The sequence below is a fragment of the Thermobia domestica genome, chromosome 7 (genome assembly GCF_964235325.1).
Source record: "Thermobia domestica chromosome 7, izTheDome1.hap1.1, whole genome shotgun sequence".
NCBI classification, from domain to species: Eukaryota; Metazoa; Arthropoda; class Insecta; order Zygentoma; family Lepismatidae; genus Thermobia; species Thermobia domestica.
Window position 1 is genome coordinate 208,962,209 of NC_137460.1, and position 15,664 is coordinate 208,977,872.

At 36.2% G+C, this 15,664-nt stretch overlaps 1 protein-coding gene across 1 annotated transcript; it reads left to right on the forward strand.

Moving 5' to 3' along the window:
- Nucleotides 1-779: 779 nt before the first annotated feature.
- On the forward strand, nucleotides 780-14,758 carry LOC145690699 (uncharacterized). Its single transcript, XM_081765854.1, has 2 exons — nucleotides 780-1,561; nucleotides 10,338-14,758. The coding sequence occupies exons 1-2, from the start codon at nucleotides 1,194-1,196 to the stop codon at nucleotides 11,446-11,448; spliced, it is 1,479 nt and encodes a 492-aa protein (XP_081621980.1). The 5' UTR covers nucleotides 780-1,193; the 3' UTR covers nucleotides 11,449-14,758.
- The last annotated feature ends 906 nt before the right edge of the window (nucleotides 14,759-15,664 follow it).

Genomic DNA, 15,664 nt, shown 5'->3' on the forward strand with positions numbered 1-15,664 from the left:
TTTCTATCTGTTTTATGACTTTGTACACATCTTGTTAATTTTTATCATATTTCAACTATTCTAATTTTTACATCTTACACGTTTAATTACCTTTCTAAATTGCCGATATTCTTGTTCAATAAGTGATAATGATACTATGCAAAACTTTTGTGATGCTTACTTAGGGTGACCAAATCGTCAACTAGAAAAAACGGGACAACTTTCTATTTTTGGATAGGTTACTCCCCTAAATATATATTTTTGTCTCTCCGTTCTCTATCTTTCTCTCTCTGTATCTCTCAACAAAAAAAGGACAAATTTACACTTTTTCGTTTTAAAACCTATTGAAAAGGTTATGGAATTAATTAAATACCAAGTAACTATCAGCAACTAACAAAAAATGAAATTTTGAAAACATTATTAAAAATATATGGAACATTTATCAATATCTGTCAATCAACAAAATATGTCACCGGCAGAATTTAAACAAACTAGGCCTACTCTCAGCATCTCATTCCAACTCCTTTTATTTTCTTTTTCTTACTTTTAAACATTATTTCACTTACAGTTAGTTTTCTTTTTACTTTCAGTTTTATAGTTCTATACTTCTGTTCCACTTTCGTAAATGAAAGTACGTTATGTCTTAATCAAATCACGGAAACAGAGTACTGTACTGATGACAGCGCCTCAATCTTAGACCGCTCGAAGCAGAGAGTAAAAACAGCTTACATTTGTTCTTCATAAGACTTTCAGCCCCTTGCACTCGTCTGTGGAGTGGGGTGGCCTAGGAGATAAAAGAGTGCAGCCACCACATCCAATATCGCAAACGTCGTAATGACATTGCTCAGTAATTAGATATATTCCAATATAGTAATATAAATTAGGAAATAATAATATAAATTAGAAAATTTTAGATTGGGATTTTTTTGTACCCATTGTACGTAAATACGGGACATTTTGGCGTCCCGGGAAAATTTTTCGGGACACCGGGAATGGTAGTGAAAAAACGGGACAATCCCGTTTTTACGGGACTGTTGGTCACCCTATGCTTACTACAAACAAACAATCAATTGCCGAGAAATCAATTGTGGCTGATGAAGAAGAATAAGAGGAAGAAGAAGAAGATTGGGAAAAAAAATTCATTAACACTGGCAACGTAAAATATAAGGGGAGTATAAAAACAGTGTTAAATTCTTATTATATTTCAATTCACAATGGCTGGTAAGGCGTCTGTTAAGTTGGAATTGATGTGCAAAGAAGAAATTGCTTATGACTTACCTCATGAAGATCCGCTCGAAGGGAAAGGGTGGACATACGAACTAATGAATGACAACAAAGAGTTAATATTACCTACAACGGAAGGAAAGGTATCAGTGGACAAGGATACGGATACAGCTATGTGCTCTTTGGATGTGAAACTAAACGTTGAATGGGTGAAACCAGAATTAGCACTAGAAGATCCTGCATTTGAAAGTAATATAGAAACGCTAAGAAAAATAGTGGTTCAGGAGACTTGCGCGTCGTATTCTAATGACTCCCAACAATTAACAACAAAAAGTTTAAATTCAGTTCGGCCAGGAAGGTAATGTTCAATTTTACATTAACTAATTGGCTCAGATTGATAATACGGTTACATGGTTTCGGAAATTTTGTTGGTTAAAAGCAATACTTCACGAGAAATATTTAGGTACATGGGAGATATCATGAACGTAAGTTAGTAGCCTACAATTTGGAAATGACATGGCACACATAAACTAGCTGTATACCAAATAAAAATAATAATAAGATTGATACCATCCATGCAATTCTTATGTAGTTCATATCTTGATAAAATAATTATTTCTTTATTATTGGTTACACATTTCCCACTAATTGTTGCACATAATTAAAATATGGGTGCTCGACGATATTGTTTTAATTATATAGTGACTTATGTAAAATAACAAGTAATGAGAATGGTAATTATCCTAAAATTTTACAAATGTAAACCTGTAATGTATTATATTCGAACATAAACTATGGACGTTTGTGATATTATTTAGGATTTAGCTCAAATGGGTCTAGCCTGATCTTTCTGGTGGGCTTCGAAAGACATGAGTAAAATACAAGATAAAGAATATTTTAATCAACAATGGATGTTCATTATTTGTAGAGGTCCGTACATCAGTCCATTTCATAGCTGCACTCATTTTTTCAAGGAAGTCGACTTTTTACATTCCCAGGAATCTTTTCTAGGGTATGGACCTGCACTTCTCAATATGGGATCACTTTAGGGGCTTGGTGAACGTATATGATATATGAATTATTGTAAAAACAACGCTATCCAGCATGTGCTAGATGGCCGGTAAAAATAAGATTGCTATGCAGCTTAGGGCATTAGCCAGAATGTGGGTAAACAAGGATAGCGCAAAATTCTGTACTGAGGATGACTTACATGTCTTACGTGTTGATTGTGTTCTTGTACGTTCCTAAGTATTTTATAGGTAACATCCTGAAATGCTTTCTTTGCTTGCATATTTATGTTCCAAAGTAACACAATACTTAGGGACGTAACTTTTTAATTATATGGATCCCTTCATTCCCAAACATTTTCACAGTTCCGTGTTATGATTTGCCACACTGAATTGATTTATTGAATTATGATTTGATACTTCATTTCGCTTACAGTGGTTACTAGCTACCTTAACAAGGGGTTACTTTGCACATCGGGCATTACTTCCCACAAAATATGAAAAGAGTTTCACAGTCATCTGTAGGTAAAACCATGAACTGTATACACGAAGTTTCAACTACCCTCTACGATAGTACATGTAACTTTATTTTGGCGTTAATGTTGGTGGTCAGCATCAGTTCTAATTACAGGGAGGGTTTGTTGTTGTAGTGGTATGAAAAGCAGTCACTGTAAAGACCGCTAAATTTTAAAAGAATTTCTGTCAATGTTAAGTCAGTTTACGTTATTATACAACGTAACTTGCATTATGCAACGTAACTAATAACCGTTTGAACATTTTAATACAAATAAATTAGTTAAACGGCGGTTAAGCCCTACAGAGCGCCATTCTGTGCGTTGTTAGTTGACAACACAGGTTGTAAGTCATTCATAAAAAATACAGATTAATGAATTGGTTCCTAAAACCAACGGCGCTGACAATCTCCTACAGTTGAAGCTTGCAGGGTCCCTGACGATTCGAATGAATCGCTTCTACCCTAAGACCTTACATACCACCCTGGTTGCATGCCTTCGGCATTCTAGTCATGACACATCCAGGTTAATATCCCAACCCCAATTGGCCTGTCAACATTCAGGCCTTGAGGACGCATTTTAAGAAAGTAAATATAATGAAAAGGATGACACCCTGGGAGGAGATTTAATGCTATAGCCCCGCATTTCATCAATTTTTTAATCATTAGTATTACTTCAGGCCCGCTCGTACCTACAAAATTGGTAGGTTTATAAATGTAACCTTTTAAAGAGCGGTAGCTAATACCTATGTGTGGCTTACTAGCAATTGCACTTATCTTTATCGAGAATAAAGTCACATCCGAGAGCATTTGTCACATTAGTGAAACACAAGATAACAGTAATATTAACTTGTTCATTAAACATTAATGTTGTTCAGGGCCTACTCGTACGTAGCAATCTTAATGTGTTCTCATAACATAAACCTTAATTTTACCATGTACTGCCTAACTGACGTAGGCACTCCGTACTATCGATACATCATAGTATCCTGTGTTTATCGTAGTAAAGGGTACCGTGGAATCGTAAACGGGCTTCCCTTTTCCTTTTTCTCGAGACCGGTTTATGATTCCCGGCACAAGAAAACAAGAGTTATTTTCAAACATTAAAAAGAATAACATTTAATTTACTTTCTCTAAATCCAAATCAGAACTCTAATTATTTTCTATAAATCCAAATCAAAACTAAGTATTATATCAAAATCTAAAATCCGAACATCAATTTTATTACCGTACTATTATACTTTTCTCTAATTATGACAAACATTAAAAGTTAGAACAAAATTTTGAAATTTTAGTCAATATCGAATCTGCACATTAGCTGGGACCTAACCAGGCGTCGCACTGGTTTAGCACTTTAATTTTATAACGAAAGTAATGATGTCCCTAGGGGATGAATTATATTTTAACTTTCAACTTTTCTTAACGTATAATATCGCTTTCTCTGAAGTCAATTAACTTTAGGTATCATTAGTCACATTGAATGCACATTGACTTTTCATAGTAGACGGCATATATATGTATATATCGAACGACGAACAAATCAACGAACAACTTTATCAAATACAAGGTTATTGTCAATTACTTTCAATATTATACTAAACTGTGTTTAACTTACAGTATTTTGACAGCGACTTAATCTTACATTAGGAATTTCGCATATTTTCCCATTATACAATCACAACATCAGATGAAAAAATTCACTATCTGAAGAGCACATTTTTTAATTACCCAAAATTTTAACTTTATGATTAATTGTAGTTATTACTAGTACTTCTCTAATTATGTTCGTAATTATCTCTAATTGCCTAACATGTCTCTCAATGCTTGATTGTATGGGGACAGCTAAATGTTATTATAAACATAAAGGACAATGATTAATAACTCAAACAAGATTTGATAATAAAATTTTATTATGAAGTATGCTCTCCAAAACTGGAAAGACCTGAAAAAAAATACAAAACTTAAAGATCCTAATAAGAATTCGATACTGAAAGTCCGCATCCAAAACGGGATAGCCATACTTTTCAAAAGTGGTGCGGTATTATTACAATTTCAAAGTCGGAAATTACGTTCTAAATCAATTACCTGTTTAAAATCTCTAATGCTGTCGTTCCTCTCCTTTCCACATTCATCATTCATCTCCAAAAGCTGTAAGGAAACCATAAAACAGGACATCTAAGTGAACGTACCTGATTGTAGAGCGATATTGATGGTTTCTAGGACTGGTGCGCCAGTGACGGTGGGTACACAGTTTGATTCTGAAAAGTAACCTTCGGAATTCGGTGAAATAATCAAATAAATAAACAATAATCCTTTTTCATTCTCTAAAAGTTTAAAAGTTCAAATTCGGTATTTCTGATTTCTCATCTCTTTCGGGGTTTAGCCCGAGTTGGAGTGAAGTTCACGCTTTTTTTGTGCTAAGATTTTAATTTTACATCTGTGCCGGTTACGCTTGTAAGCTGTAATTTAGCACGTTTACGTGTACTTTTCCAGTTAGTTTGTTTAATTTGCGGAACTTTTCTCCTTTTTACAGCGCATTTACTAAATTTCCACGTAGTGACACGCCTTCCTTTACGACGATTGGATTTACGCTGCATTGCGATACCTGTCATAAATTTCTTTTTAGGTTTGCACTTACTATTACTATATTTTGCCATGTAGTTTACTATACAATGTTCGTACGTGTTTCCGCTTAAGCTTTTTAGTGCTCTTCGGAGTCGATGTATACTTCTTCCGCATGTTTGACTCGAAATAACCTCGCCTACAGCTCGACTTTAATTTGCATGTAGTTCGTCTTTGACCGAGTTTAGTTCGTTCCGAGTTACGCTTACCAAGGCATTTTCCTTTTATTCTCAAATTATTTCCTACTGCACGCCTAATGCGTAGTTGTGCGTGCTGAGAATACGCTGTACGTGGAGGTCGACGAACATTATCATCGTCGCCTTTGGCGTGGGAGACCCGGGTTCGATTCCCGGCGGGAGCTCATGTGGTTCGGATTCAACGTTAATCAGTAGGTCCACGTCTCATATAGCCTCGCTGCTGAAAGGGACGCTAAACTAAAATCAACTCAACTCAACATTATCATCGCGAGCAATCAACTTGTCTACATTTTGAGTAGCACTACACTTACGTTTTCGCTCTTTACAATTTCGCAATAGTGAAGTACTACCTTGAAAATTCAAATATTTCGGCAACTGAAAATTAATAAATGTTGCATCTGATGTACTTATATGATAAGGTCTGCTCATTTTAATTCTACTGATTATGCTCCTCGAAATCGAATTTATGTTAATAATGTATTACGAAAACTCAATGGGTATCATTGGCCGTCTTATTTTTCTTCTTAACCTTGGTGATACATTTCGGTTCTATAACGGAAATATACTTTCGACTGTGTGTGCTTGACTGGAAGTGTTACTATTACGCTTGTTTACGGTAAACATTTCCGACCGATATATTATGTACGAGACGTTCACTACTTAAAACACAATTCGCTTGGCGGGTCTATTGTGAATTTCAAGTCGTTTCCTTCTACAATACTCTAAGCTGATAAAGTCGGAATGGATTTGCAGCACTAAAATGCAACTTACGTTAGACGTACACTTTTACGAAGACAAATTTGAATTTGTTAAGTCGCGCAAAACCATTTGCCTGCGACACAAAACCGACAACACTGTATCTTCGTTATCACACAAAAACATCAATTGAACTCTCAAGCCTTCCCTGGCTTTTTCGAGAGGGCGGATACGCGCAACCTCAACGCTACCGTTTTTCATGTGTGAAACATCGGTATCCCTTGCCGGCAAAACAATTACATTAGAAACAATTGTCTACAGGTACGCGTAACGATTCTTCTTTTTCGCTATTTCTACACTGCATATTTCCTTTTCCTGAGTGTAGTCGACTTTCTGGTTTTTTTTCCACATATCTTTCACAACGTGGGTCGGCTCGAATTCAAGAGTATTTACGGTTTCTTTTTCGCCTTGCACTTCCTTGCACTGTTTTATTTCGTTGGTTTGCCTACACTCAACCTGTGCCGTTCGAATGTATTCATAGAACACAGTGAGACCTTTCTTTCATTCCGCTACACTATTTTAAACTCAGCAGTTACTGAATCAACATGATTGGCCGCGTTAACTAATTCAGAGCGTACTTCAGTTAAGGAGTTATTGGCTACTTTGATATTAAACTGTCTGCTTTGGCATTCGATTCGCTCTTTCCTACGTTCCCAAATCGTTTCTGTTACAGACTGTTGGAGTTCACCTACTGATTCATCTATTTTTTGTCCTAGACATCCAATATTCATTACCATTTTTGACAATGGTTTCTAATTTTTTCTCTAATTCCTCTGTCAACATTGCTTGAAATTGTTCTAAAACACTAGCCTCCATATTGATATGAATTACGAGCAACTAATTCAAAGTTCAAAAATATAAATGTCTGAGTTTGATACGAAAATAAGAAACATGCACTTAAAACATGAAACACTAAGAATTTTGATACTACGACCATTAACAACCAATCCTTTTTTTCACAACTCAGGTTTCACTTTGCGAAGTGCTTCAATATAAAATTAACAGATATAAACTAGTACCATATATAAAACATTTTCTATAACTATTCTATCTGGCCTTGATTCCATTTTGTACTAATACACAATAACACACTCAGCAAGGCCATGTGATAATATGTAAAAAACAGTATCATGTGACAGTTTCAACACAATAACTGTGTCTTCATTAGACTTCCACTCCTTCTGGCTGCTGGGAGTTGGCGATCACTTTATATACTGTCCTGAGATCAACTTTTAATTAAGCTGCGCCCCTTCTTTAAAAAGTAACACTTGTCTGGCTTTCACTTTCACTTTTTAGTTGCACACGTGTCCAATTAAAAGTTTACTTTTTTCCGCTGGATGCGTTCTGTCCTCTAATTATCCTTATTTTCCATGTTATTTTGTTTCTCTTTCTTTCTTCTTCCTTTTTATTCCTTCTTCTTTAAGCAGAATCTTCTCCCACTCTTTATTTATCGAGAATCCTGCATTCCAGTTTATCACCTTGCCTCCTGCCTTCATAATCTCTCTGGCTTCCTTCCATTTTCTCACTAAAGTTCTGTTCTCTACTTCTATGACTTCTGCTCCTTCCCACCCTATCCTGTGGTTTGTATCTTTCTGATGCTTGTATATCGCATTGTTGTCCATTTTCAATCTTACATCAGCCTGGTGCTGTTTAATCCTTTTTTTCTTTTTTTTTGTTTCTCCTATGTGAATTGTGTTACACTCCTCGCATCCTACTCCATATATTACTCTCCCTTGATCTTTGTTCGCTATTGCTTTTCTCTTTGTTCTTCTGACTAGTTCAATTATTCTGCTTCCTCTTTACCTGTACGTCCTAATTCCTGCTTTCCGAAACATTCTCTATATGTTTTCTGTTTGTTTGCACAGTTGTTGTGTTGTCAATCAGGTTCAAAACTCAACATTTTATCTATATAACTAATGGTATTGTAAAAGCAGTTGTAGGAAGATTACTATAATTTAATCCGGAAAAGGGTCGCCATGTGGTTGAAATCGCGTTTTTTGGTAGTTGTTAGATTCTTGAATATATAATCGTAACCTTCACATTGATTTTCGTCTTTTTCCCAACATTTGTCACTTGTTTATTGCATTCATCCCAGCTTTGCTAGGGCAGTGGGACGTAATATTGAGCTCTCAAATATTCAGTAATAATAATAATAATCAGTGGCGTATTTAGGATTTTGTTTCGGGAGGGGCTTTGCTAACTTTCGGGGGGGCTTTGCCTGAAAATTGAAAATTCTGCAAGATATCTCATATACTATAGTAAGTAAAATTTCGGGGGGGCTTAAGCCCGGAAGCCCCCCTAAATACGCCACTGATAATGATAATAATAATACTATAGGTAACTAACTCCGTATGAGGACACATTGTATTAAAACCTATAAAGTAACCCGTAACGTAAGCCACAAGTTACAAAATAGTCGGGATTGGAGAGAAGTGTCAGGACCAACAGCACATACCCTCTCGATGCGTTCCTACAACTAGTTACATGTTATAACGGAAAGTTTCCCTATAACTAGCTAAATGTTATAAAGAAAATTTAAATGTTATAACGGAAAGTTTCGAGGTAATTTTCGTATAGAAAGTAGGAATTCTGAATTCACAAGAGCCATAAATAAATTTGTTTTTAAGTAATGATTATGCCGGCTAAGCTACAGAAGATGTCGAAGGGGTTTAGGTGAAAGGGGTTCCGTACCTTCATGAGACACCTCTACAGCTACTCAAATTTAGACGAAAGTATTTCCGCTAATATTTCGTGTAGAATATATTCTACTGTACGTTTTCAAGAAAATAACTGTAAGAAAAAAAGAACTGAATATAATTGAACACTAAAGCTTGTAATAAACTAACTTGTGAAGTTTGCTGATGTAATTATAAAAGCTTTGCTACAAAAATATATACACAGACCATAATTCAGTGAGCTCTGAAATACAAACTAACAAAATGAAGTATAAGATTCAGTCTACAGAGCAATTGTTGCTTAAAGAGTGGCATACACTATTTCGAGAATCAAGATAAGATGAGAAATGTTTACGATAGTTTTCGTCTCTTCTCGATTCTCATCTCCGAAGCCTGATGATAGTGAGAGTTAACCTTGTACCGTCTCGAATTAACATGTTTCATCCCGGTTTTGTTTGCTTTGTTTTAGAATCGACATGAGAAATTCGTCTTTCCATGGGCAACATTACACAAAACCGAAATATTTATTTTTGCCTAATAGCACGTTTCTGCTTGTAATGGTACGACCTGAGCGATAATATGTTTTTAATTTTTAAATATTCTTCGAAATAATTGTTATTATTATTAGTATTATTCCTAAAAATTTGGTAATTCAAGTGCTGAAACAAACGGGTATTCAAATATTTGAATGTAATGAAGCGTGTGTTATCTCCGATCTATTTCCATCAAAATTCTTAAAGTAGAAAAAAAAAAGAAATTTTTGACGTGTATTCGATCGAAGAACCTCGAGAGTACTGGTCAAGCCGCTAGACCACTGAACCACGATCACAACGCTGTAAATGATTCGTCTTTAGTCTTGTTACTTTAAGTTTCTCTGCCTCAGCTTGGAAAGTTGTATGTAATTTTCTAATTCGTTTCAAAACGCCTTTCGTGTTCCTCTTATGATGATTATATAAGTGAATGATCTTCGGTACAGTTTCTATTAATACGTTGAGTTGTTCTTAAACCTTTGGATCGCAAGTTGGTTTTTCCTCCACACGAAACTACAGATAAGACAGATTTAATTCTCATACTGTGCATTTGTGTCAAGGCAGCCGACAATACCTGGTCGTAGACTTATGTCCACCATGATATAAATGATAGTTCAATTTGATATAGTGAAACAAACTACAGCCACTTATTTTGAGACAATGGTGATATGGTAACTTCTCAGAGGTACTCCATTTCATATTTCTACAATATTTAATATAATAAAACATGTAATATAGCGTAACTTTATCGTGTAATATAGCGAATGATTACATTTTTTCTTGCTACTTAATCATTATCTCCATTCACATTTCATTGTTTGTTGAATTTCTTACAGGCGCGATAACATCTTAGCTTTCCACGGAGAAGGGAATACGTTTACTACATTAAATGAAGCCATTTCTCATTCTTATGAGGAATCTGATACTTCGACGCAGTTTGGCAAAGGATTTCTTCGATCACGTTTGACAAGAAATATGGTGACACAGGAAAATGAAAAGGGTCATACGTACCAAAAGGGTGATAAACGCTCTAGTCAAAGTTCAACTATGTCAAGTGGTACGTTAGTGCATACAGGTGAAAAATCTCAGATGTGTGGAGTATGTGGAAAGGAATTTCGAGTACGTTCAAGTTCGGCTACGCACATGGTGATTCTTACTGGAGGAAAACTACACACGTGCAAAGAGTGTGGCAATGAAGTTAATCAACGTTCAACTTTGGCTACAAACATGTTAATCCACACAGGAGGAAAACCTCACACGTGCCAAGGCTGTGGTAAAGCATTTACACGACGTTCGACTTTGGCTAGACACATGGCAATCCACACAGGAGAAAAACCTCACACATGCGAAGACTGTGGTAAGGCATTTAATCAACGTTCGATTTTGGCTACACACATGTTAATCCACACAGGAGAAAAACCTTACACGTGCCAAGAGTGTGGTAAGGCATTTAATCAACGTTCAACTTTGGCTAATCACATGTTAATCCACACAGGAGAAAAAGTTTGTACATGCCAAGAGTGTGGTAAGGAATTTAATCGACGTTCAAATTTGGCTACACACATGTTAATCCACACAGGAGAAAGACATCACACGTGCCAAGAGTGTGGTAAGGCATTTAATCAACGTTCCATTTTGGCAAGACACATGTCGATCCACACAGGAGAAAAACCTCACACGTGTGAAGACTGTGGTAAGGCTTTTATTCAACGTTCGATTTTAGCTACACACATGTTAATCCACACAGGAGAAAAACCTTACACGTGCCAAGAGTGTGCTAAGCCATTTAATCGAAGGTCAAATTTGGCTTCACACATGTTAATCCACACAGGAGAAAAACCTCACAGGTGCCAAGAGTGTGGTAAGGCATTTAATCGAAGTTCAAATTTGACTACACATGTTAATTCACACAGGAGCAAAACCTCACACATGCGGAGAGTGTGGTAAGGCATTCAATCAACGTTCAACTTTGGCTACACACATGTTAATCCACAAAGGAGGAAAAGCTGACGTATGCCGAGATTGTAGTAAGACGTTTAATCGACGTTCAACTCTGGCTTCACACATGCGAATACACAGGAGTAAAAGCTCAGGTATGCCAAGAGTGTGGTAAGGCACTTAAACAAATTTCAATTTGGTTACACATAATAATCCACAAAGGAGAAAAATGTCACTCGTGCCGGGAGTGTGAAAAGGCATTTAATGGACGTTCAAATTTGGCTACACATATGTTAATCCACCCAGAAGCAAAACCTCACACATGCCAATAGTGTGGTTGTGGTAAACGTCGTTCAAATTTAATCACACAAATGTTAATCCATAAACGAGAGAAAGCTCACACATGCCGAGGGTGTGGTTTGGCATATAATCTACGTTCAAGCTTGGCTGCACATGTTAACACAGAGAAGAAAAACATCGCAACTGCGAAGAGTGAGGTATTTACTTAATCGCTGTTTCACTAAGCAGATGTTAATCCACACAGGATTTAAAACATCACACATGCTAATAGTATGGTATGGGATTTATTCTGCGTTATTCAAATTTAATCACAAAAATGTTAATCCATAAACGAGAGAAAGCTCACACATGCCGAGGGTGTGGTTTGGCATATAATCTACGTTCAAGCTTGGCTGCACATGTTAACACATAGAGAAGAAAAACATCGCAACTGCGAAGAGTGAGGTATTTACTTAATCGCTGTTTGACTAAGCAGATGTTAATCCACACAGAATTTAAAACATCACACATGCTAATAGTATGGTATGGGATTTATTCTGCGTTAAATATGCCTCATACATCTTAATCCACACAAAAGAAAAACATTGCACATGCCCTGAGTGTGGTATGTCATTTAATATGCGTTGAAGTTTGGCTAGACACATGTTAATCCACACAGGAGTAAAACACGACACATGCCAAGAGTGTGGTAAGCCATTTAACCGACGTTCGAAATTAGCTACACCCATGTTAATCCACACAGTAGCAAAATCTCACCTTGCAAAAATCCTGGAATAGAATTTATTCAACGTTCATACGTGCTGAGCGACACAGGACCAAAACTTCACACGTGAGAGGTGTGGAAGACGATATAGTCTACGCTCAAACTTTGAAATGCAGTTGAACATAAGTCAATCACCAAAGAGATGCAAAGCATTTACTCAAGGTTCACATATTGCAAATTAAATGATATTCTACAAAGGACAAAAATCTCACGTGCGGAGAGTTTATATGAGATGTCGCATTCTGTTGGAGGAATAGAGATGATATAACCTAAGCTGTTATTTTTACGCGTGCTATGAAAATTGTACTATCCCAAATTGAGTGCTTGAGTAGAATAGTCGACAAAGGGATGTCATTTGTGTCTGACGTTATCCCATGTTTACTGTAGATCGATATCTAAGCTCAAGTTATAGTCACCAAAATGTGCAACTTTGTCACCTTGTGACAACATCTGGAAATGATTCGTGGCATCTTTCAAGTAAACTTTGAGCACTGTTCCTATATGGTCTGCAGAAACACGCGACGAAGGTTGTTTTTGGACAGACTTACCTCTGCTCAACTAGTTTCACACTCACGTACGAGATCATTCTGTGCTCTGCTGCCCCATTAATTTTAATACTACAAACAATCCGCCTCTATGTTCTTGCGGTCTTATTTCTATGTAGAGAATTGGTTGAGAAACGACATTCCACTGTTCCTTATCGATATTTTCAGATATGTTTCGCTCACCACTAAACAGCCATATTTACGGCACAGTCTGTAAAATTGTTTGTAACGCTTTTTACATTTTTGTAGTACAGTTTAAATGTGCTTTTCTGTTCACTGCATTTTTGAGCAGCATTCTTCTGTACATCTTAAACGCAGAATATAAAGCATCTGATTTGGCACAATTCTCTAGCGTGAGATCACGTTGTCCAAGTGACTCTCACTCTTTTCTTGCCATCTGAGTTGAACATTGTAAATTTTTTTAATTGAGTGTTCTCTACCAATAAATGATAACGATATTTCATTGCATCTCCAACTGTCAAACGCAGACTCTAGCCGTAGCCTTACTACTGGGTTCACAATGGAAATGATAAAACATAGAGATAGCACAAATATTTCTCCCGAAGCAGTAGCTCAAACTTTAACTTTTCTGCGGTTTGATGCCGTCTTTTTGTAATTTATGCACACACGATCCTAAGTACATACAAAGATTTCTTACTGCCAAACTTAACATACAGATTTACAGTGTGGATAGCTTCATTATTCAAAATCTATAAAAAACTGTTGACCCTCTAGCCAAAAGTTTTCCACATACCTTTCATTGTCCGATTACTTAGTCCCACTCTGGAGCTATACCAATGCATAACTTGCCCATATTACAGTACTATATCGAAAAAGTAAATCTCACCTATATCAACAAACGCTTCCAAACTCAACGCCCTATATTCATGCAATATATATTACCTCGATTTAGACCCCACACCAAATCGCTATCAGCATACTCCTTGTTCCTAAGGTTTACGCTCTCTCAGTACACTTTACCCTCGTGAGATTCATTGTTCTTAACCGTATAGTGTTTAGGTGAAAAAAATTTTATGAATGGTAACATTTTGCCACCTAGACCCAGCAACATTTTTGTCTGATAAGATGTGAACTATAATTTAAATTTGTATTATATTTACAATATTAAATACAGACACGAGACAGTGGATACGCTTTAAGCGAAACTGTACATTTTTATTGAGGCGATATCTTTCTAGTTAAAATTAAGTTCGATAATTATGTGACTATTTTATTGCTTAAATACCGGCACTGAAAATAAAATATTTATTAACTGGAAAGAAGTAAATCAGGATTTCTCCTAATAGCGGTATATTACACATAGGGAAATTCACGTTTCAATTCTGCAGCAGTCTCCATACATCATTTTTGCGTGACTTAGGCAAATGCACTTACAGCACTTTTGGAAAAATATCTGCTCTTACTGTGTTTATACATGTAACATCCTCCTCGCTTTCCTACTTGAGGAGGTACAGGAGCATCTTCTTCTAGAGTCAATCCGAAAAACCTTGCTGTGTTCGCTGAATGTATAACATTACTATTAGTCGGTTCTACATTTTAGAAGTGATAAAATCAAGTTATTTGCCAAAGTGTAGTGTTCCTTTCTTCGTCATATTCAGTAGGTATCTGGTATACTATGTCCACCCCACCTTTAGTATCGTAGTAAAATGTGACGATATCTGGCTTCCTGTTATCTCTGGTACTCTCATCTAATTTGACGTGATTGTGCATATTTGAGATCAGCACTAAACACCGATTTTTCTTAGATGCATACGAACCAATGGGGGGAAACTCTTTCTTGTTCTTACGAATTGTCCCTATAATTGTTAACTTATTGTCTCATTCCATAATTTTAACCAAATTGCAGCTTGTAAACCGATTGTTGTAACAAGGTCTCTTTGCAAGATGAACCATGAATCTGTTGACACAATCTCTTCATTACTTCCTCAGGTTTGTTATCTATCTGGAACGGGCCTTCTGGTTGTGTCTTCACATACACTTCTATATTTGTTGTGTAGTATAATGTTTCACCAACAAGAATAAAAATTTTAATTCCATATTTTGGAGGTCTTTTAGGCATATAAATACGAAATCCACATCTTTCCCAGAAACCGACAAGTGTCTCACCGAAAGTTGCTAACATACCAATTAAGAAAACTGTTGTTGCAGTTGTTTACAAATAATTCAAAAAAAGTCACGAATTGGGGCTAATCTGGGGCTGAAGGTTATATCTGATTATGTTATTCATTAGCATCTTCCACTCTTTCATCCATCATATCCTGCACAGTAATCACTTTCTGCTCAGTTTGGCTTCTCCGGTTCCCATCATCACATAGAGATGACCCTACGCAGAAGGCACATTCATTTGTCTGATTAACAATACACATGTGTTAACTTGTGCTTCGCACCTCCCCTCATTCTCCATCCTCGCTATCCCTTTACACATTTTATATTTTCTCTAATTGTATTGTATTTATATTGAATGAATCTGTCTACATTAAGTTGTGTGTTATACATGTTTACTTACATTATAATGCTAAGGATCAAAGTTCCATACGCCCATTTTTCTTTTTCTTTTTGATTTTTTGTTAGTTGTTATACCGTATAATTGTAAAAT

Bases quoted from the DNA above. Each gene is read 5' to 3' on its own strand.
- LOC145690699 (XM_081765854.1), top strand. From the start codon at position 1,194: ATGGCTGGTAAGGCGTCTGTTAAGTTGGAATTGATGTGCAAAGAAGAA. The intron at 1,562-10,337 runs GTAATGTTCAAT...AATTTCTTACAG, and splicing joins AATTCAGTTCGGCCAGGAAG to GCGCGATAACATCTTAGCTT.